This window comes from Erpetoichthys calabaricus, chromosome 11 (assembly GCF_900747795.2).
Source record: "Erpetoichthys calabaricus chromosome 11, fErpCal1.3, whole genome shotgun sequence".
Lineage (NCBI taxonomy): Eukaryota > Metazoa > Chordata > Cladistia > Polypteriformes > Polypteridae > Erpetoichthys > Erpetoichthys calabaricus.
The window spans coordinates 153996563-154018602 of record NC_041404.2 but is presented as its reverse complement, the minus strand read 5'-3'; the positions used below and the strand labels follow the sequence as shown (position 1 = coordinate 154018602).

Below are 22040 nucleotides of genomic sequence, written 5' to 3'. Positions count from 1 at the left end.
TTATTACTGAAATGTAGCAGTTCTTGTGAGAATCCTAAAATACAGTAAATGTCTTAGCACATATTATTACATTTTTCCTAGATAATGCATATCTATCTATCTATCTATCTATCTATCTATCTATCTATCTATCTATCTAATTCAGACTCGAACGTTTTGTGGACTAGTTAACTGTGAAACTGCAGTCCCTTTCATTGCACCGTTTTTACATAGATACGTGAATTGCGGGATAGTCCCTCGAACGGAGTGGATCATATCAGCTCGGGGCCACCAATAGAGGGCGGTGCTATTTGACTTAAATGCAACGGTAGATTGACCCCATTGTTTAGTAAGCCTATCGCGTCCAACCTCTGAAAGCGAGAGCAGGTAGCCTCAGATCTACAAGGATGACCATCAACACATTAAGCCAAGGAAGCAATCGAACAATGCAAATGCCATGTTTAACTAAGGTCAGTTTTTTTCATTTTTCTTGTAATTTGTATACTGAAAATACTTAACGGCTTTAAAAGGACGACTTGTTTTGGTGGTAAATTTAAAGTACAAATTTCATTAAAATATACGTGTTTGGAGATCTTGTAAATATAAGAAAAGTATTTTTTAAATTATGAAAAATAAACTTATAAAGAAAACGCCTTTCTTCTACATTAAACCTAAAACTTTTTATTATTCAAAGTTACCTTAAATAAGTTATTTAATTCGTATTACGCTGTCGGCAGAGGGTTTAGATCAAAATATGCTATTGATATATTAACTAGATATTGACATTCGTAATATCATCCATCATCATAATGTGCTTTTTAATAACAAGAAATAGTACTTAACAATTAGAAAACATCGCAAGAATTCTGAACAAGTACTTTTAAATACCAAATTCAAAAGTTCAACACATTTAGTCCTCTAAGTGTGCGCAAGATGTTAAACTTACTTATTCCCTGTCTGGAGTTTGGCTTTTAATTGGGTCCAGCCCGTTCCTACTGGAATTTACTCCGGCTCTTGGCGATCCTGTAATGGAAAAAGGCGTGCTTAGAAAATTGCTGCGCGACTATTTGAAGTGTTTATTCTGTGTAGTTCTGTCTTTTTGGTTTGCTGATTGTTTTATCATTCTGTCTACTCGACTCTGTCGTATTAGTTGGCCAAGGCTCGTGAAGGGTTTACAAATATTCACCTTAGCGCATCACTCACACCCCGACTCGGGCGGCTGCGGGAAGATTTTAAACGCGCGCCTTGGAAAAGCACAAACAAGCTCGTGTAGAGGACTTTTACGCGATGCGGAGGGCTGCCTCTGAAGGGAGTTCATTTAGGGACCGCTGCATCTTTTTGGGATATAAGCACAGGCACCGATGTTCCTTGGATGAGAGTGTTATCGGAGACCAGGGATAAAACTAATGACTTAGGAGCTGCGGAAGATGTGCAGCGTTATTCGAGCCCGTACTAGTTAAGATTCACCAAAGTGACGAATCTCTGTCTCTTTCTCATATTCATTGATGTGACGGATGTTTTTAATGGACATTTGTTCCAGTGTGACAGGCGCACCATCCTCACTGGGATTTCTGTTCTTCTCCATAAATCACTGACTCTAGCCAAGTATGCTGTGTATAAATGCAAAATGATGACGCGATGTTACATTCAGTTACCTGTAATATTGCTCGAAAAAATACAAAGCCTTGATGTTGCTATTATTATTTTTAGTTAAATTTAATGAGACACATATATTATTATTAATATATGTAATAAAACAACAATAGCGATTATAATGGCATTCAGAAGGGTTTCACTAGGACAGAACTGAAATGTAAATGCGTAATATCACTTCTTATTATTACAAATTTGTTGCTACAGGGTGGTAATTTTTTGTTAGGATTTTGTTGTGCTTTGTCATCCAAAGTACATTTTTGTAAACATTCTTTTCAAGGATAGGGTGGCGGAGAATCGTCAATTAATTTAATAAGAGAATACGAAATGTTTAGTTATGAATGTTTTAAAACTTTTGGGAGATTTATCCATTGCTCACTGTTGAAGAGCTGACGTTATCACAGAAGGACGGAAACTCCTCACTTTAGTGTTAATTCCTGTTAATAATATAAAATGCCGCCAATAAAAATTCGTTTTGTTGCACTGTTTAATGTGATAGAAATGGAAACGTTGACGCCTCGCTATGTATGAGGAACAGCTGAGAGTTTACAAATTTACTAACACTGTAAATATGTAAGTCATCTATTTAGTCGATGCTGATTTTGACGTATTAACTAAATGACTATACGAATCCATTCTCGTCTCGTCTTCTTATTGGATTTTAACTTCATGAGCAGATGAAAAAATATTAAGATTTCTCTTTCACTCATTAATGAACTATTATTGCTGATGATACTTCTTGTTTCTCTGGTTTTTGTTCCCGACGTGTACATCGTATATATAAACACTGATTTATATTATTGCATTGTATAATATTTTAATGCTTTTCATTCTGTCTTGCGTATTAACGAGATTAGGTGCGACTTCGTTAATATATATCCATCCACACGTTTTTCTTACCCATATTATATTATATTATATTATATTATATTATATTATATTATATTATATTATATTATATTATATTATATTATATTATATTACTTCGGGGAGCAGAGAACTGCTATCGGGGCTATTAAACGCATTGACAGAAGTGTCGCTATAGTATTGTTGACAGGACAGCAATCCTTCACAGAGCGCATTGCAACTGACGTCCATACTCAGTCCTGTTGAGTTCTCCATAGATTTACTGGGCCGATTTATAGGACTTAATTAGTGTAATATTCACGTCTCTGCAATTAGCCTATGTAAGGAAAATGAGGCACTTGAAGGAAGCACAAGCACAGAAAAAACGTCCAAAATCCACTGCGATAATGACAGGATGGAGCATTTTAGTAGATCTAATAGTGGTCAGCGATTTAATGAATGGTAACAATGTGCATGAGTATTAAGAGCGAGCAAGAGCGTTTCAGTAGTTATGTTTGGTTATTGTTAATTTAGTTTACCTAAGTCATCCCTAACCTTAAACACTTTGGGACAGCGATGCATTAGATGTGGATGTCAGAATTAGGCTATGGAGTTTTATTTAATAACGTTTATTTCTGACAGCTACTCAATAAGCGCCTATCGCTCGTAATGTAAACGCTCATGGTCATCGTGCTCATTTGTTAAATTGCTGACAAAAGTCTGGTGGGCTCAGTGGTCTGGCTGGCTGGATGGCTGGTTGGCTCATCAGACTAAGGAACGCCGTTTAAGTCTCCTCCATGGAGGGCTATAAAGCAATCTAACAGCTGTATAAAACGTCAGCTAAAATAGCGAAAGTATGAAACGCAAAACGGTGACTCCTAAATTAATGGTAGCAAATATTAACCAGGGTGGCGCAGTGGGTAGTGCTGCTGCCTCGCAGTTGGGAGATCTGGGGACCTGGGTTCGCTTCCCGGGTCCGCCCTGCGTGGAGTTTGCATGTTCTCCCCGTGTCTGCGTGGGTTTCCTCCGGGCGCTCCAGTTTCCTCCCACAGTCCAAAGACATGCAGGTTAGGTGGATTGGCGATTCTAAATTGGCCCTAATGTGTGGGTGTGTTTGTGTGTGTCCTGCGGTGGGTTGGCACCCTGCCCAGGATTGGTTCCCTGCCTTGTGCCCTGGGATTGGCTCCAGCAGACCCCCGTGACCCTGTGTTCGGATTCAGCGGGTTGGAAAAAGGATGGATGGATGGAAGGAAATATTAACCAAGCAGTATTGTACTGATGCCAACAATTTTTTTACATTCACAGTATATAAATCTGTCCACAAGATTGAAAGTGCTTACAGCATTATTTAGAATAAAAAGTCATTAATTTTTACTTTTGAAAAATATTTTTGCAAAGACTGCGGTGAGTGGGCGCCCTGCCCGGGGTTTATTCCTGCCTTGCGCCCTGTGCTGGCTGGGATTGGCTCCAGCAGACCCCATGACCCCGTGTTAGGATATAGCGGGTTGGACAAAGACTGACTGACTGATTTTTGCAAAGATGTGAAATAATGCATATTACATGTCAGTAATGGCACAGCACATTAGATCAAATCCCAGAACCACTCCTTATTCAGGGTGAGTTTGCTAATTTCTCCCATATTTGTATTGGGTTTATGATTATTACTTTTTATATGACTGACACCTTTATCCAAGGCAATTTACAACATTAAAGATACAACTTGTTACATTTTTGTTGTTTTTTTCAGTTAGAGCACAAATAGCTGAAATGACTTGCTTATGGTCAGATGGTGTAAGGAGTGGGATTTGAACCAACAACCCCAGAGTTTACAGTCCAAGGCTTTAACCATTACACCACACTGGGTTTCCCACATCATTTCAACTGACTCTGCATGAATGTGTGCTTAAAAGTGGGCCCTGTGATAAACTGGCACCACATAGTTTCTGCCTTGCACTGCGTGGCTACTTGAGAAAAGCTCTGTTCTGGTAAGGGCATTTTAAGAACGATGGAAAAAAAAGATGTAGAAGGGTTAGTATGAGAACAGAATTAAATTATTGCTTAGACATTCTGTGTTATACAGTGGTTAGATACAATGATTTGTAAATTACAAAGTAAATTAATAAAACTAAGAAAATTACTTCTCAGTAATAGACTTTAAACTCTTAAAAATAAAGGGGCAGAGTGTTTTTTCAGATCAATGCCATAAGGAAATCATTTTTGTTTCCCAAAAGAACATCCATCCATCCATTTTCCAACCCGCTGAATCCGAACACAGGGTCACGGGGGTCTGCTGGAGCCAATCCCAGCCAGCACAGGGCACAAGGCAGGAACCAATCCCAGGCAGGGTGCCAACCTACCGCAAGACACACACAAACACACCCACATACGAAGCACACACTAGGGCCAATTTAGATCCCAAAAGAGCATTCCAGAGGAAAGTTCCAGAGCAAATCTTTATTTATTTAGATCTGTGACAGGCTCCATAAATAACCATGAGCAGATGATAACAGGTTTATGACATACCAGTGGTTCTTGATTTTAAAAGGACTGTTGCTGCATACAATAATACAGGCCGAGTTCAGGTCCCTGTTGTATCCTTATAGGTAGCCTGCGTGCTTAACATTCAGGATTTCTGTTTTGTCAGTGTATTAGGAACCTTTTCAAATTCCAAAGAACCAATGTTATATGCAAAGAAGCTTTCACAGAATGAAACAATTCTTTGTCAAGCAATGGACCAGTTTGGAACCACATAGCCCAGTAAAGTGCCATTGTAGAACCAGTAACTTTAAGAGTGTAGGCAGTGTGACGCAGTGGGTGGCACTGCTGTTTCACAGCTTCCGGAGAACAGGTTTAAATCTTAGCCTGGCTACTTGTGGATTTTGCATGTTTTTGCATGTGTCATTTTTTTCCAGTTTTCCTATCTCATTCCATGAAAATGCATGTTAAGTTGTTATGGTTGATATGATTATACAGCATTTGTTTGAATGGCCTGCACTAGAACTGGCATCCTGTCTAAATTTTCACTCCTGTCTTGCACTTGGTTCTTCTGGGAAAGGCACCATTTTCCTTTTGAACCTGAGTTCAGATTAATGGGAACATTCAGAAATAGATGGATAACATAACATTCCCAAAGCTACTTAGTCTCATTCAGGGTCAGCGGAGCCAGAGTCTATCCTAGAAATGTCAAGTGCAGGACATGAACCAGCACAGAAGGAAACACCATCCACTGCTGGGCATTGTGCAGCTTCTTTAAAAAGTAATATTCTTACATATTTTGGTTCTTGCATCTAATTATAACAACAAGAAGTTACATCCTCTGGCATCCCTTAGACTTAAGTGGTTACAAAAGTGACTGCACATGGGCTCTCCAAGAGTAAGGGTGGGTCCGAGTGCCCTGGGATGGACTGGTGCCCCATCCAGGCTTTTCTTCTGCGTTTGCTCTCATTTTGCTGGGAAATCCCTTAGCCCTTTGTGATTCTAAAGTATACGAAGGGAATTTAGGGAATGGGAGGCTAAAGTAAAAGAAAACAACAGTTTTTATTATTTCTACACAATATATACTGTAGTTGTATATATTGTGCAACTGTTTATGATAAACACTAATATTTTGAGATGTCAGGACTGGAAATTACTATTTTAACATGGCCAGAAAGAATTCCCAGAAACACACCGACAAGACATTTAAAGCATAATTAGAAATTACTTAAAGGACCTTGACATTAAAATCTTAAATTGTCCATCAATTATGAATTAATATGAGCAATAGGTTTGGGACCAATTGAGGGAATTAAATGCTGGTTCTCTAGCTTGGACATTTTATACAAAACCTTTATTATTATTTTTTTATTTTCTTTGATATACATTATCAGAAGTTTTTTTTAATCCATTTTGTTTGTAGAAATTCTTCCCTTTATTTGATTCATGAATATTGCAACTTACAGCAACTCAGTCCATTTGCTCATCCCCAAAAAAAGTGATCAGACATTGCAAACTTGAAAAGATGTGCAGTTTTAAGGTATTTGCCTTACAAAAACTGTTTCTTTGTTTCTCAGTAATCCATCCATCCATTATCCAACCTGCTATATCCTAACTACAGGGTGACGAGGGTCTGCTGGAGCCAATCCCAGCCAACACAGGGCACAAGGCAGGAAACAAACCCAGAGCAGGACGCCAGCCCACCGCAGGACACACACACACACACACATCAAGCACAATTTAGGATCGCCAATGCACCTAACCTGCATGTCTTTGGACTGTGGGAGGAAACTGGAGCACTCGGACGAGACACAGAGAGAACATGCAAACTCCACACAGGGAGGACTCGGAAAGCGAACCCAGGCCTGAAATCAATTATATTTATTAAAATTTCCATCCATCCATCCATTATCCAACCCGCTATATCTTAACTACAGGGTCACGGGGGTCTGCTGGAGCCAATCCCAGTCAACACAGGGCGCAAGGCAGGAAACAAACCCCGGGCAGGGTGCCAACCCACCGTAGGGGACACACACACACACACCCACACACACCAAGCACACACTAGGGACAATTTAGAATCACCAATGCGCCTAACCTGCATGTCTTTGGACTGTGGGAGGAAACCGGAGCAACCGGAGGAAACCTACGTAGACATGGGGAGAACATGCAAACTCCACGCAGGGAGGACCCGGGAAGCGAACCCGGGTCTCCTTACTGCGAGTCAGCAGCGCTACTGTTTCTCAGTAATATTCCACAGATTTTTCTAGGGTCCCTCCTTCATCCATCCTCAGTCAATTGGGAATATTGATTAAATGATGGATCATTCTACTGAAGTCGGCCTCTTATTGTGAAGCTTTCTGATTGCCGATTCTGTGCTTTCTGTTCTTGAATACTGCAATAGCGGAGGCTCAATATGCAAATTATATGAATAAATCAATGGGCATATCTTGTGGTTTAGATTGTCTTTTAATCATTTGCTTTTGAATAACAATTCACTTGGAAGTTGGCTGGTATACGAAAAATGAAAAACCAAGCAAAGCTTTTTATCAAAACTTTCTGTGTTAATAAAAACAAATGAACGTGGTTGCCAGTTGTTCTTGCTTTCGCTGACATGATAATCCTGCCATCTTATCTGCTTTAACACACTCATTTACTTTGTAGAATATATTTTATATATATATATATATATATATATATGAGCACACATTGTGCAGTGCATGTGGGGCTCATGATTAAAAGACCGATGGGGGAGGTGTGCACCTAGTGGGTTACTGCTGTTTCCTGAATCATCAAATTAACGTCATTGACAGTCACTTGTTATGATCATTTTCCATTACCAAGGAGAGAGATGGTTTCGAGTCATTGCCAGTCAGAAGCACAGAAGAAAAAAAAATGAAAGCATGAAGGAGCAGCTTATGCCGCAGTTGGCAGGTTTAGAAATTTGAATTTGTCCAGTTTCCATTAAGTCAGCTAACTTTACATCAATCGCCACTACACTAACGCTCGTAGTTTACTGGAGTAACACTAGAGTAACAATAGCATTATGAGCAATAGTTTCGATATCCAGTGTTTAATAGATATTATCTTATGTTACATTACCGAGTGGTTTATTTATTATAGCCATATAGACCTCAGGACCTACAAACATTGTTGAAGTCTACTAACATTAGTTGACATATGAAGTGCTCTGAGTGTTGCTGCACTGGGGACATTTTTGTAAATTTTACTGACACACAGATGGCTCTCCGGCTCACTAGATAGTTATTGGCTGAATTGTGGGAGACCACCACACAAGCAACTGTGACATTCAAAAAGAGCAAATAGCTCAGATTAAATTCAATTGTTGATTCATTTTATTGGCAACTAACATTACTGGTTTACTTAATGCCTTATTGGTACCTGCTGTCATTGGAAGGACAAAATGAAGTTTAAATAGATTCTTAAGTGTAGGTGATATATTCACATTTTCATTTTTGACCCTGTGTTTATTGCTTTAAGTAAGTTTATTGAGTGTATTCAGTTGTAGTATCAGTAGTTTTTATTTTATTATTATTATTAGTAGTAGTAGTAGTAATAGTTTTTGTATTATATGTTGTTATTGTAATTATTAGTAGTTGTTATTATATTTTATGATCATTATTATGAAATTAGGTAAATATTATTATATAGAACTTTATTTGTCCACAGGGGGAAATTTGGCTTTTTACAGAAGCTCTTTAAACAAACAAATAAATAAATTAACACCCACACTTTGGGCTGAACACACATCATAATGACTATAAAGCAAGAAAACTAAAAAGAAAGATAACCTTCTGACTTGGCAGTCCCAGTCCCAGTGAGACATTATGCAGACATATCACTGTTGGTATAAAGGACCCCCAGTCACATTTCTTGACACACTTCTGCTGAGTAATTCATTGGCTGAAAGTCCTCAGTGTTAGTATGTCAGAGAGAGGATGAGTGGTTTTATTTATAATGGCACTCAGTTTTGTTTTAATATTCTTCTTATTATTTAATTATTCTTTCATTATTATATTATTCTATCATTAGTAGTAGTAGTTGTTGTTGTTGTAGTAGTATTATGGTTGTTGTTTTTGTTGTGGTTGTATCACATGTTGGATATATCAAGGAACAGAGTAACAGCATACCTTGATACCTTAGACTATTATTATTATTATTATTATTATTATTTATTACTAATTAGGCCTTCATTTATAAAGGAAACAAATCAAAAAGTTATAGCTAAGTTTGTGATGTGTGCTTCTTTGTTTATTTATTATTTATTTATACATTTATTTTTCTAATTAAAGTTGTTATAAGAAATACTAAACTAGAAGATTCAGGGAGAGAAATGTTGGGAAGTTTGGGCGGGCCAAAGGAGATGTTGCTTAGGGCCCCAGTGTGTGTATGTATGTACTGTGTGTGTGTGTGTAATATATATATATATATATATATATATATATATATATATATATATATATATATATATATATATATATATATATATATATAATATAATTAAAGTGAAGGTCTGTAATACAGTTTGCATGTTGCAAATGAGTGGGGTGTGTAGGTGTAAGAGGGGTGGATTAGTAAGTTGTGTTCAGAGGGTGTTGGTCATAAAGTCTTTTTTTGTTATTTGAATGTTCTTCTTTTTAAGCCTGCATATGCTGACTTCATGTCCAAGCCAAGTGTCTGTTAATGGCGTTTTCACTTGATAGTCCCAATTCAGCCAGCTCTCTGGCACTCTCAGTATTTGCCCTGAATATTACTTGATCCATGTCCCAGTTAAATGTGTACTCGGTTGACTTGGTATATGTGATTCATTTTCTCCCTTTGCGGATTTCTATATTATAAACATTACCTTCAGAAAATATTCAGACCCCTTAACTTTCTTCATATTTTGTTATGTTGCAGTCTTGTGCTAAAATAGTTTAAATTCGTTTTCCTCCTCATCAAGCAACTCTCGGAATGACAAAGCAAAAACTGTGTTTTAGGAAATTTTTCAAATGTATTAAAAATAAAAAAACTGAAACATCATCTGATTTGTATCAGCCTTAAATGGGACACCAGTAAATCACAGGGTTTGCTTGCTCACACACACACACACACACACACACACACACACACACACACGCACGCACTCTCTCTCTCATTTAGGCTCCATTTAGAGTTAGTGTAACATGCATGTCATTGGGATGTGGGAGGAATCCTGTAATTCCCAAACACACAAGCTGTACAGACATTGAGAAAACGGAGAGAATGCCCATTTGAAACACAGGCCTTTGTTCACAGGAATTCATGGGAGGCCTTCTTTATTTATTTATTTTTTTTAACTGTAATTAGCTTTTATAGCCAATAGTACTTCAATGGAAAAATAAATCAATTGTTTTCAGGAGAAATAATTAAAAAATTGAAAAACAAAAATCTTTCTGTCTTCTACATTGACCCTTTCTAATGGTGATGGTAGAGACGGTGGGGAGTGTGCACTGATGCAGCGCGTTGCCACAGCCACCAAATGACAAACCCTGGTGATGGTAACTTTCTTCATATTTAACCAGTGTAGGCATCAATGAAGTTCAATACATGCTATTCATTATGTCAAAGTGGTCTTTGTATGTAATAAGCTTTGCACCCATACACACATACACACACACACACATATATATATATATAACCTGCTTATGAAATATGCTTTTACATATTTTATTTTCACTTATAATTATCATTGCTAAGTGGTATTACTTGCTTTTCTTTTTATGTGCTTTGTACCATATTATACTATGTGTTACTTATAAGTGTCTATTTTGCAAATTCCATTCATGGACACTACAAGCTGGATCTGCTATATCCAAATATTTATGACTTTAAATATAAATCAGTGGTACAATCTGGGCAGGTTTGACCTCATGTTACTGCTACTGCAAGCCTGTTACTGACAGCAGCACCTCTCAATTATCCAAACCAGAAGTTTTTATGTGTATTTGGTTGGGTGGGGGGGGGTTATTGTTTGTTTTTATTATATGTATTTATTTATTTATTTTGGGAGTTTCTGTAAAGTTTAATTTTCTCCTTGGGAACAAATGACGTGTAATCTAATCTAATTGACTGCGACTGCTTTTTTCTTTCGCTATTATTTTGTATCATTCTTTAAGAAACGTATTTCTTAACATTTGACAGGAGCAAGGCCAGATTAAGACCCCCGCAGGCCCCTGGGTGACTTAGCTCCTTAAGAGTTGAACATACTTTAACCAAAGCAGCACAAGACTTGATTACTTCATCAAGCAGGTTGGGGTGTCCCCCTTGGTCATTTTGGTGGCATGCGGATATTCAATCATTTCGTCAAGTAGGTGCAGAGGATCCCTTTGGTCAATTTGGCATCATTGGGATGCTTGATCATTTAATCAAGCTGGTGGGGATCCTCGTGATAATTCTGGCTCATGGATATTTCATCATTCCATCAAGCAGGGGAGTAGAAAAAAGACCTCTTGCTGTCATAGTCCCCACCTGGAATGTCCTGATGGTAGATCCATCCCTGGACAGGAGAAGAAAATTCTATGTTTCTGGAGATGTCTAGCAAAACGGGACAAAAACTGAAAGCTTTTATGTACCATATTTTCTTAAAGAAATAAAAAGCATTCCCACACCTTGGACCCCAGACACACTGTAGCACCACGACTGCTGACCTGCTCCACCTGGGACATTTGAATTGTGTCCCTTCAAAACCTTCCATTCTCTGGCAGCAGATAAAGAAGATCATGACATGAACACTGAGAGTGCTTCCTCTAAAAGAGAAATGGACCGACAAGAAGTGGCAAGGAGGGCATCCTAACTGCTACAGCTGCCTTCATCCTGCTAAAATTCAATGGGGTTTCCTGGCAGAGCCTAATGCGTATTGTAAAATAAATAATAATTTTATACAATCTACGTATAAAATCATTATTTATGTCCTTATTGGTTTTTGTTGTTGCCATCTTGTTGTTTCTGTGGCTATGATATGGCACTTTAAGTGGATTTCCCTTTCCACTGTGCCTTTCCCAATATTGAACCTGGTCCGTTCTTGGAGTTAATCATTCTCAGCTGGACACATCCAGTCACATTGCAAGCCATGTCCAAACATCATTGGACCCCACTTAAAATCAATTAAAGAGATTCTAATTGAATTCAAATAAAATCTGCTGCTCCTACAAAAAAACATTATTAAGATACAGAGGAAATGTGGGACCATAACATGCTCTCCCAAAACTAAAAGCTGATCGGAGAAGCTACTAGTTGCAACCTTAGAGGAGCTGCAGGAATTTATGGCAGTATTTGGCATGGTGCACATTTATGCCTTCACAACACTGAAATGTGTTAATTTTGTCTTAAAATAATATATAAATAATCCATCCATCCATTTTCCAACCCGCTGAATCCGAACACAGGGTCACAGGGGTCTGCTGGAGCCAATCCCAGCCAACACAGGGCACAAGGCAGGAACCAATCCCGGGCAGGGTGCCAACCCACCGCAGGACACACACACAAACACACCCACACACCAAGCACACACTAGGGCCAATTCAGAATCGCCAATCCACCTAACCTGCATGTCTTTGGACTGTGGGAGGAAACCGGAGCGCCCGGAGGAAACCCACGCAGAGAACAAGCAAACTCCACGCAGGGAGGACCCGAGAAGCGAACCCAGGTCTCCAGGTCTCCCAACTGCGAGGCAGCAGTGCTACCCACTGCACCATCATGGTTCCCCATATAAATAATAATAATTTAATTTAATAATTAACTTGTTTTCACTTCAAATATATTCAATAACGATCTTAGTAGAACTGAAAAAATCTGTCGTTATTTAACCTGATTGCAGTCTTTAAATCATGAAAACCTGAAATTTTTAATAAGGGCGTGCCCACTGTTATCCATTAACCCTTTCGGCCCTGGATTTTCTGTTTTTATGTCAAAAATTATTTCATGAGATATTCTACATTTGGGGTGTCTAGGAAGCTCAAAAATGAAAAAACAAAAAAATTATCACTATTATTATACAATAATAAATACCAAATACTTCAGTACTACTTGTTTCACTTCTGTGTTCCGTGGACTGTGTGCCACTCTCTCCAGTCTGCATTAATAGTAGCACGCCCGGTTCCAATGGCTGCAAACATACCCGTGCTTTACAAAAATGGCTGCATATTTATGTACAAGTAATAGGATGTCACAGCCAAATTTAAATTTGAGGTGCAGACACATACTGTATACCCCATATATTGTAATACCGAATATACATGTTTTGATATATCAAATGGCAATTTTTTTTTTTTTCTAGATGGAGCGGGTTATTTTAGCCATGCAGGACCCTAATGTTGGGATAAAAATGAGAAACCAAAGGCTCCTAATTACAGTAATCCCACATGCTATGACAGGTAAGAGCATATTGTGCATTAATTGGCCCAATGACTTTTATGACTAAACAGACCTCATTTAATAAATCAATTTTAATAAATCAAATAAATGAATTGACCCTTGGGATTAATAAAGTAAATATCTATCTATCTATCTATCTATCTATCTATCTATCTATCTATCTATCTATCTATCTATCTATCTATCTATCTATCTATCTATCTATCTATCTATTAATTACCTGGGAAACCAATTTATAGTAAATATCAAAGTGCCATTCTAGGAAGTCCTTAGATTTTGTCCCCAAAGCCATGCTTAGTCAACATCTTTTATTGTATAATTGAGAGACGTGGGGACACAATTCTTACTCATTTCCCTTACATGAATGAGACATCTTTCTTGCAATGGTTGTGTGAAAAATATGCTGTATGTCAAGTAAGTTGGCAAGATCATAAACCCCACTAGTGTCTAACTTAAAAATTACATTTATGATGGGGTGCCTCAGAAAGACTAGAAAAGTCCATCAGGCAGATGGACACTGAAATAATATGGTGTGAATGCAGACCATTTTGTGCATTATTTCATGGGTGGACAGTGAATAATGCCATCATGGAAAACCCTGCCCAGACCACTGCATTATTTTATAATTTATTTGGTTAGGCGACAGTAAGTCAGTGGTGAGATTTTACCCCAAACATCCTTAACCACAATAAAGTCAAGATTTTTTCCATTTAATCTGTTGACCAAGTTCCACCCAAAGAGCTGCCTCAGGCAATGTTTTCTCATGTTCCCTTGGCATTGAGACTCCTGGGAGCTACTGAGCAGTTTCAGGTTTATATGTCTATGATAATGTAGTTGCATTTCTGGACAACTGAAAAAATGTTTAAAACATGTTATCTTGTGGATGCTACATTAGTTGTTCCTTGTTCCGCGTTTATTGATACACAATTACTTTATGTTGATGAAACTCTCATTCATTTTGTTCCTAGGGAATGACATAGTGGAGTGGCTCATTCAGAGGTTTTCCATCACTGAAGAAGGTAAGTGGAGAGGCAGGACACCTATTATTATAGGTGTGTCCTGATAAGTTTCAGAAAGTCATAATTGCTTGTTTTTCCTATCGGGGGCTGATATACAGGCATTTTTGATTTTTGATGAATCTAAAGCTTTTGCTCCTACCCCAAAGTAAAAATCAAAAATGAACACAAAAGTCATAAAACAGGAATTTGAATTTTGAATTTGTTTCAGTACACTGGCTGAAACATGGTAGGCTATTTTGCCATGTGAAATAAGGTAACTGTGTGCTAATTTTGGTACCAGCGCTGCAGCGCTAGTTAGTTAACTCTTTCAGGGCTGATGTCGACTTTTGTCAAAAGGAGGAGTTGACAATGGTAATTGACTGTAAGCTTTGACAAAATCAACCGTTATGTTTCAGAAAATTAGATTCATTGGTTTGACCGAGATTTCCTGCGCTCATGTGAGTAGCAAGGCGCACACAATGGCAAAAATGGCACTGACATTTGGAGAGAGATCAAAGTGAATGCATAAAGCAAAACACTCCATGGAAGACGTTTTGCCTGTTATCTCTGAACTGGACTCGTCGGACTCAGATTTTGATACAAGTGATTGGAAACAAATGTCAGGTTCCAGCTTCAGCTGATTGGTCCCCAGCTAATCGTTGTACTGACATTGTTCGCCAGGAAGGACTGCCACTTAACAATGATAAGAGGTAGAAACCAGATTGCAATGCATTGAGACTTTGACTCAGCCATGCAAAGACAGCCTGGCAGCAAGCCTGATGCAATTCTTGGCAAACTGGCAGCCACAGCATGCAGCAACAGATGTTTTATGTTGATTTCTGTGTGAAACCATTGCTTTTCAGAAACTATGTTTTTTGGAGAAAATATTCAGCCCTCAAAGAGTTAAGAACATGGAAAACAGAAGCTCACCATTTCAAGGCCAAAGATGGCTAAAATGAAAGGAAACATCATAATAATTACCATTTTCTTTATTCGTACTTGTGCATGTTATAGTGAGCATAAATACAGAAAGACTGGGACGCACAGTGACTAGCCATTCTGCCCTGTAATAGGTTTGTTTCATGACTGGGAAATAAAGAGTCAAAGGGTTAAGCAAAAAAATGGTCAAAAAACTAGGCAAAAATTCAAAACAAGCCAGTGATCAAAGCCATAATGAAAATCAAAAATCAATTATAAGTTGTTGCTGAGGTCCTAACTAAAATAGCCTTTCGCAGTGAACGATCATTGAAGTCTTTTGTTATCCAAACCACATTACAATCTTAAAAGACAGGAGCATGATAATGTCATGCGTAACTATAATACCTGATCATGTGCCTATAAATGATCATCGCTGCCAAAGAAAACACTGAGGCAACCATCCAAAAACACAAAAGATTGATACAAACAAAGGAAAAATCCAGCAATAAATGGTACTAAAACGGTGTCACAAAAAACTGAAAAATGTGCAATGTTAATAAAACAAAATTTATTTGAGCAAAAACTATAAGAAAATGATAGTACAGAATCCTAAACAGATTATGAAACTGTTTTGATATGACATCTGTTAATATTATTCATGCATTTATGGTGATTTCTGTTTAAACTTATACTCATTTTTGGGGATTTTTTGAATCAGAGAATTAATATCTGACATTTATTTGTAGATTTTCCAATTACTTTACCATTTGTATCATTTTTTTTTTTGTACAGATTCTGTCACCATTTTGTTTCGTCAGGGTCCCTGCCATTTTACTCGCTTATTGTTAGGACGGCGTCCCACCTTGTCAGGGGCATGTCCTCACAGTTTGCGACCCACGGATAATCAACACAGCATGTTAAAAGGTCGGCTGAAAGTTCACTTGCTCATCCGAACTGCAAATTCAAAACCTTACTAAATTTTTGTTAAAATTACTTTGGTTTGTCTTTTTCAGTCCTGACCTTTGATTCATCTTTTCTAATAAAATTCTTGCCTCATGCTTTGGCCAATTTGCTCATGTATTTTTGATCTCCCGCTTTTGACCTTCTTTCTGTTTTACGTGTATCTTCTGGTTTTATCATTAAAGACGTCTTGTCACTGTGCTAACAAGACTGACTACTTCATTTTCCCTTTGTCACTGAGCAGACGAGACACCTAAAACCTGTTAATATAATTGAATGTGCTAGCCTGATGCTGTTCCCTTGCTACAGGCCAACTCTTGACAAAATTGTATTGGCAATCACCCTCTTCATAAGATCCTCTGTGGCTTATTAAAGGACACCCTTCCCAACCCTACTAGAAGGCCTACTGTCATTCAAGCATCCAGCCAGGCTAAGCCTGTGACGTCCTCATGGATAGTTGCCTTCCTACGTAGCCTTTTAAGAGCTGTCAGCACTCTGTTGTAATAATTTCTCTCCAACCCAGTAATGGGCACTGAGTGATTTAAAACACCATAACATGTCTATAAAATTTGTTTTCAGTCACCTACCCACAATTTTTTATAGTTAACTGGTGGTCTCAGCCCACCACCCACATTTTGCTCTTTGTTTATACAGCCTCCTCTGAGAATGCAAGAGTTTCAATCATTGTACCAAATTGTGTGGGTGAAACTACTTCACAAATTTGCAAAAATGGATTGCTCTGCAATAGATTTTGTTCATTTTTCTGTTTTCATATCTAACAGAGGCCCTGCATTTAGGAAATCTCATTGTTAAGTATGGCTACATCTATCCACTGAAAGATGCCAAGACCCTTGTTCTTAAGGCAGACGAATCACCATACCGTTTCCAGGTAATGAAGTCTCCAACTATTTCTAACTTGATAACAGGCATAAAAAAAAATATATTATCAAAATGTTGCTTATCTGTTCATTTCCAGGTTTGTAGAGAAAAGTGCATGATGCTGCATGTGACATGTACTTTATGTGCGATCGTGAATTGAATGACCTAAGTCACAATTATCTACAGAGGCTTCACTCTAATAAAACAAGATAATAAAATAGTCCGTGTAAGTAGCACTATGGTGATGTGGTGGTTAGCATTGCCTCTACACAGCTCTTGGCTTCAAATGTTGGGTTGGTCACTCTTTGCGTGGAGTTTGCGTGTTTTTGGTATCTCCATGTGGTTCTCTCAGATTCCTTAGGTGGATTGATAACTCTAAATTACCTTGTGATATCACCACTACGTGTCATCAGATCTCAATCCAGACATTTGTCCCGTGTTATTCTTAGCTGGTGGAGCAAGCTGTCCACCTTCATCTGAATTGCTGACACCATCCCTGTGTTGAAGATTCACTCGTTCAGTGAATATCTTTCAAATTGATGATGGTTTTGATGTGAAGGTATTAGAAAAAAGTGAATAGTCTTATGTTCTGTTTTATTTAGAGCTTTTCACTTGTGATGGTCAGTTTTCTGTGGTAACAATTGTTTCAAGTTCACAGACAGATGTTTATTTGATTATGTTGACCTCTTTGTAAGTCACTTTGGATTAATGCATCTTCAAAGTGAATAAGTGTAAATGTAAATATGCCTTTGAGAACTCTTTAAAATGATGGTGAAAAGAATAATATGATTTTAAACTTTTTAGATTTCCACATTTATTTTGTATTGCATCATTAATTATTATCATTACTGTTTTATGCTTTATGATTGGGTTATTCTCTTTGGCACAACTGTTTCGTTCGGTATTGCATGTCTTTGACTGTATTGTTTATGGTTGCTTTATTATTGCTTGTCACGTGATTATTACATCGTCACTCCCTGCCTATAGAAGTTGGCGATGCGGTACTCTCAGTGTCGAAGTTTCTGGATATTGTGGAAAGCTCTTGTGTGTGTTTAGTTAGTGAAAAAATCTTACTAGGGAGTTGAGGCTTTGCATGAATCCAATGACTTTGATTTTGGGCCGTATATTGGGTTTGGTATTCTTGGTAATCAATAATCTTTATTGTTCTTGCTGTTTGCCTTGCTCCTTTTATGGTGTTCTCATTTTCAAGTCCACATAGTTAAAATCAGTGCTCTGGATGAGCTAACTGCTCACGACATTCAGAGAGTTGATTCCAGATGTTATAATAAATCTGGTCTTCATCAAATTAAGGAGAATATGGAAGTTCTAGTGGGATCTACCTAAGAGATCATTTTGCAGAACTGTTAGTAAATATTTCTTCATACAAAGGACTGTTCATACTTCTTCATACAAAGGACTGTTCATACAACAACGTACCTGTCACTGTACAGTAGGTGAAAGTGGTTCCATGGGGGACTTTAAACAATTTTAGGAGATATTAAGTGAACAAGAATTGGTTAATTGTGTTGTGCTGTCCCAGGCTTAAAGTTAGCATGATGAGGAGTTATCCAGAAAGGAATTGCAGCCATCACAAAGACACATGTATGACATGTAAGACACAATTTGTCTTTGTGATGGCTGGCGCATTCCATTTTTGTTCAAAGACCATTTTCCAAAAGTGGTTGTTTGGGATGTTGTGAGGTTAAAACTGGGTGACTTGACATGTAGATTATACGATTTGAGTAACATGAGATTTTTCTCATGGATTTTTTGAAAGCATTGGCTGTTATGCAGCGTTGGTCACCATATACACCTATTCTTCCTGAAATGTTTTTATATCCTTTCTGAATGAGAACATGAGATTAAAAATCTTTTTTTTCTGTCACTACAAACTAAATATAACATATAAAATTTTCAGTTTTGGGAGGAGCTTTCTTTAAAGTCAAGCTGATACAAAAATTGGCAGGGAAATGAAAATGCACAATGCTGTAATTACCAAACATACTATATTGTCTAAAAATAAAGCCATTTTCGTCAATTATCTTATACCAGTAATGGCGCAATGCACAAATACACTTGACTTATAGTTTTCATCCTCTTTCTCTGTACGTTTAGCATTTGTTTGCTCAGAGGTTGATGCGCTTGCTGATTCCTGAGCAGCTCTTCTGTTCTCCACCCTAGCGGCCCGCTTCTTCTCTTCTTTCGTTGGCATCTTTTCACATTAAAACTGATTAAGTTAGTGTTTGTGTTGCAATTTCTTAGTACGTTTTCCTTAATTTTTCAATTAAGCTGGCACTTAAGTCTTCAATTTGCCTCCAGAATGATTTAAGATATGAAGAAGTAGGGGAAGTGACGGCAAAGGTAGGGAATGAGAACTGTGCACGTACACGTGTGCCGCACGGCCGCCCTGGTGCATGCTGCCAAAAGTTGATTCTACAATAAAATAAAAATAAAAAGAGGATTGCAGGTTAATCATCACCCCAAAATCGGATAGTAGATGTCACATAGTATATGTGTTCTAAATTTCAGGTCAGTAGGTCAAACGGTTTGTGAGCTACAGGTGATTTAACTCTTTCAGGGCTGACGTCAACTTTTGTCAAAATTCAGGAGTAGAGGATGGTAATAGACGGTCAGCTATAAACTGTAACAAAACTCGCCCTTACATTTAGTTCGACTCTCTTTGCTAGAAGGAAAGTTACATAGCTTTGTTGATTTAACCTCAATTCACTACGCATGCTTGAGTAGCGAAGAGCAAACAACCTCTAAAATGGCACCGACATCTGGCGAGAGACCAAAACGAATGTGCAAAGCAAAATACTCCATGGACATTTTACGTAATCTCATTGAATAGGACTCTGACTTATCAGACTCCGAGTTTGATACAAATGATCTGGTGATGGAGATCAAAAACGAAAGTGAGGTACCAGCATCATCTGATCGGTCCCCTGGTGCTGAACACTTTAATGTAGCTGATGTGCCTACAGCAGTGTTTGCCTGGGAGGACCACTACTTATGATGACAAGAGGTACAAACCAGATTGCGTCACACTGCCACCCACCTGCTGTGCAAAGACAGGCAGGCAGCTGCCCACCATGTATTCCTGCTAACCATCAAGGTGCCCCCAACGCAGCCACTGCCATCAGAGTTGTGCAACATGCGTCAATAGAAGCCACAGCACATATCAACTGATGTTTTATGTTGACTTATGTGTGAAACCATTGCTTTGTGTGCTTTTCAGAAAACTTTTTTGGAAAAAATATTCAGCCCTCAAAGAGTTAAAATCCTGGACAGACAAAAAGACAGCCACGGTAGCGTATTATATAAGAAGATTCAAGATTTTTTAACTGTAAAAGTTTCAGCTGAGAATTTTGAGAGAGCATCTTAAAGATGGTTCCATTAACATACAGTGATCCCTCGCTATATCGCGCTTCGCCTTTCGCGGCTTCACTCCATCGCGGATTTTGTATGTAAGCATATTTAAATATATATCGCGGATTTTTTGCTGGTTCGCGGATTTTTGCGGACAATGGGTCTTTTAATTTCTGGTACATGCTTCCTCAGTTGGTTTGCCCAGTTGATTTCATACAAGGGACGCTATTGGCAGATGGCTGAGAAGCTACCCAACTTACTTTTCTCTGTCTCTCTTGCACTGACTTTCTCTGATCCTGACGTAGGGGGATTGAACAGGGGGGCTGTTCGCACACCTAGACGATACGGACGCTCGTCTAAAAATGCTGAAAGATTATCTTCACGTTGCTATCTTTTGTGCAGCTGCTTCCTTGAAACGACATGCTGCACGGTGCTTCACATACTTAAAAGCTCGAAGGGCACGTATTGATTTTGGACTGTTTGTTTTTCTCTCTCTCTCTCTCTCTCTCTCTCTGCTCCTGACAGAGGGGGTGTGAGCTGCCGCCTTCAACAGCTTTGTGCCGCGGTGCTTCGCATACTTAAAAGTCAAACAGCCCTATTGACTTGTTTGCTAGAGATTGTTTTCTCCATCTATGTGACATTCTGTGCTCCTGACGCGCTCTCCTTTGAAGAGGAAGATATGTTTACATTCTTTTAATTGTGAGACAGAACTGTCATCTCTGTCTTGTCATGGAGCACAGTTTAAACTTTTGAAAAAGAGACAAATGTTTGTTTGCAGTGTTTGACTAACATTCCTGTCTCTCTACAACCTCCTGTGTTTCTGCGCAAATCTGTGACCCAAGCATGACAATATAAAAATAACCATATAAACATATGGTTTCTACTTTGCAGATTTTCTTATTTCGCGGGTGGCTCTGGAACACAACCCCCGCGATGGAGGAGGGATTACTGTATTGATTTCATTTTGTTTTTCATTCATATCCCATATAAGGGAAATGAGGAGGCCAGAGCCTATTTTGGTAGCACTGTGCAAACCAGCCCAGGACTGAGTGCCAGTCCACCTCAGAGCCCATTTTTGCACAATCCCACACTCACACAGGGCCATTTTAGAATAGTCAGTCAACTTAATCAACCTGCGTTTGGGGATGTGGCTGGAAAACCAGAGTAATGGGAGGAGAAGCAATGCGGGTACGGATATGCATATCTTCATGATAATATTAAAAGTTATATATCGTTAGGGTCCATTTATGTTGTTCACTTTGAAATCACTTAGTTTTAATATGGGTTTGCCCTACTCTATACTTTCATGAAGGTAGAAGTGCATAGACAAAAAAGCGAAGTACAAAAGTGACTGTCACAAATGTGTGCAGTTAGTGGGTTGCTCTTTACAACTCAGATAGTCACAGTAGAAAAAAGTGCAAAAATGTAATTTTATGGATGCTTATAAAAATAACAAAGTTTTTTGTGCATGTTATAATGATTAAGTTTTGTGCCTTATGATGACGTGCCCATTATGGATACTTTCCTTCCAGAGTTAGAGGTGTCCAG

The 22040-nt window shown here is 38.3% G+C and overlaps 1 protein-coding gene across 1 annotated transcript in view; it reads left to right on the top strand.

Moving 5' to 3' along the window:
* The first annotated feature begins 344 nt into the window (after positions 1-344).
* Positions 345-22040, top strand: part of rgs11 (regulator of G protein signaling 11) — an 86350-nt gene continuing 64654 nt past the window's right edge. The window contains exons 1-4 of the mRNA XM_028812598.2: positions 345-449; positions 13271-13367; positions 14337-14387; positions 17027-17133. Of these exons, the coding sequence (XP_028668431.2) occupies positions 387-449; positions 13271-13367; positions 14337-14387; positions 17027-17133 (318 nt within the window). The 5' untranslated portion in view covers positions 345-386. The remainder of the gene's footprint in view (positions 450-13270; positions 13368-14336; positions 14388-17026; positions 17134-22040) is intronic.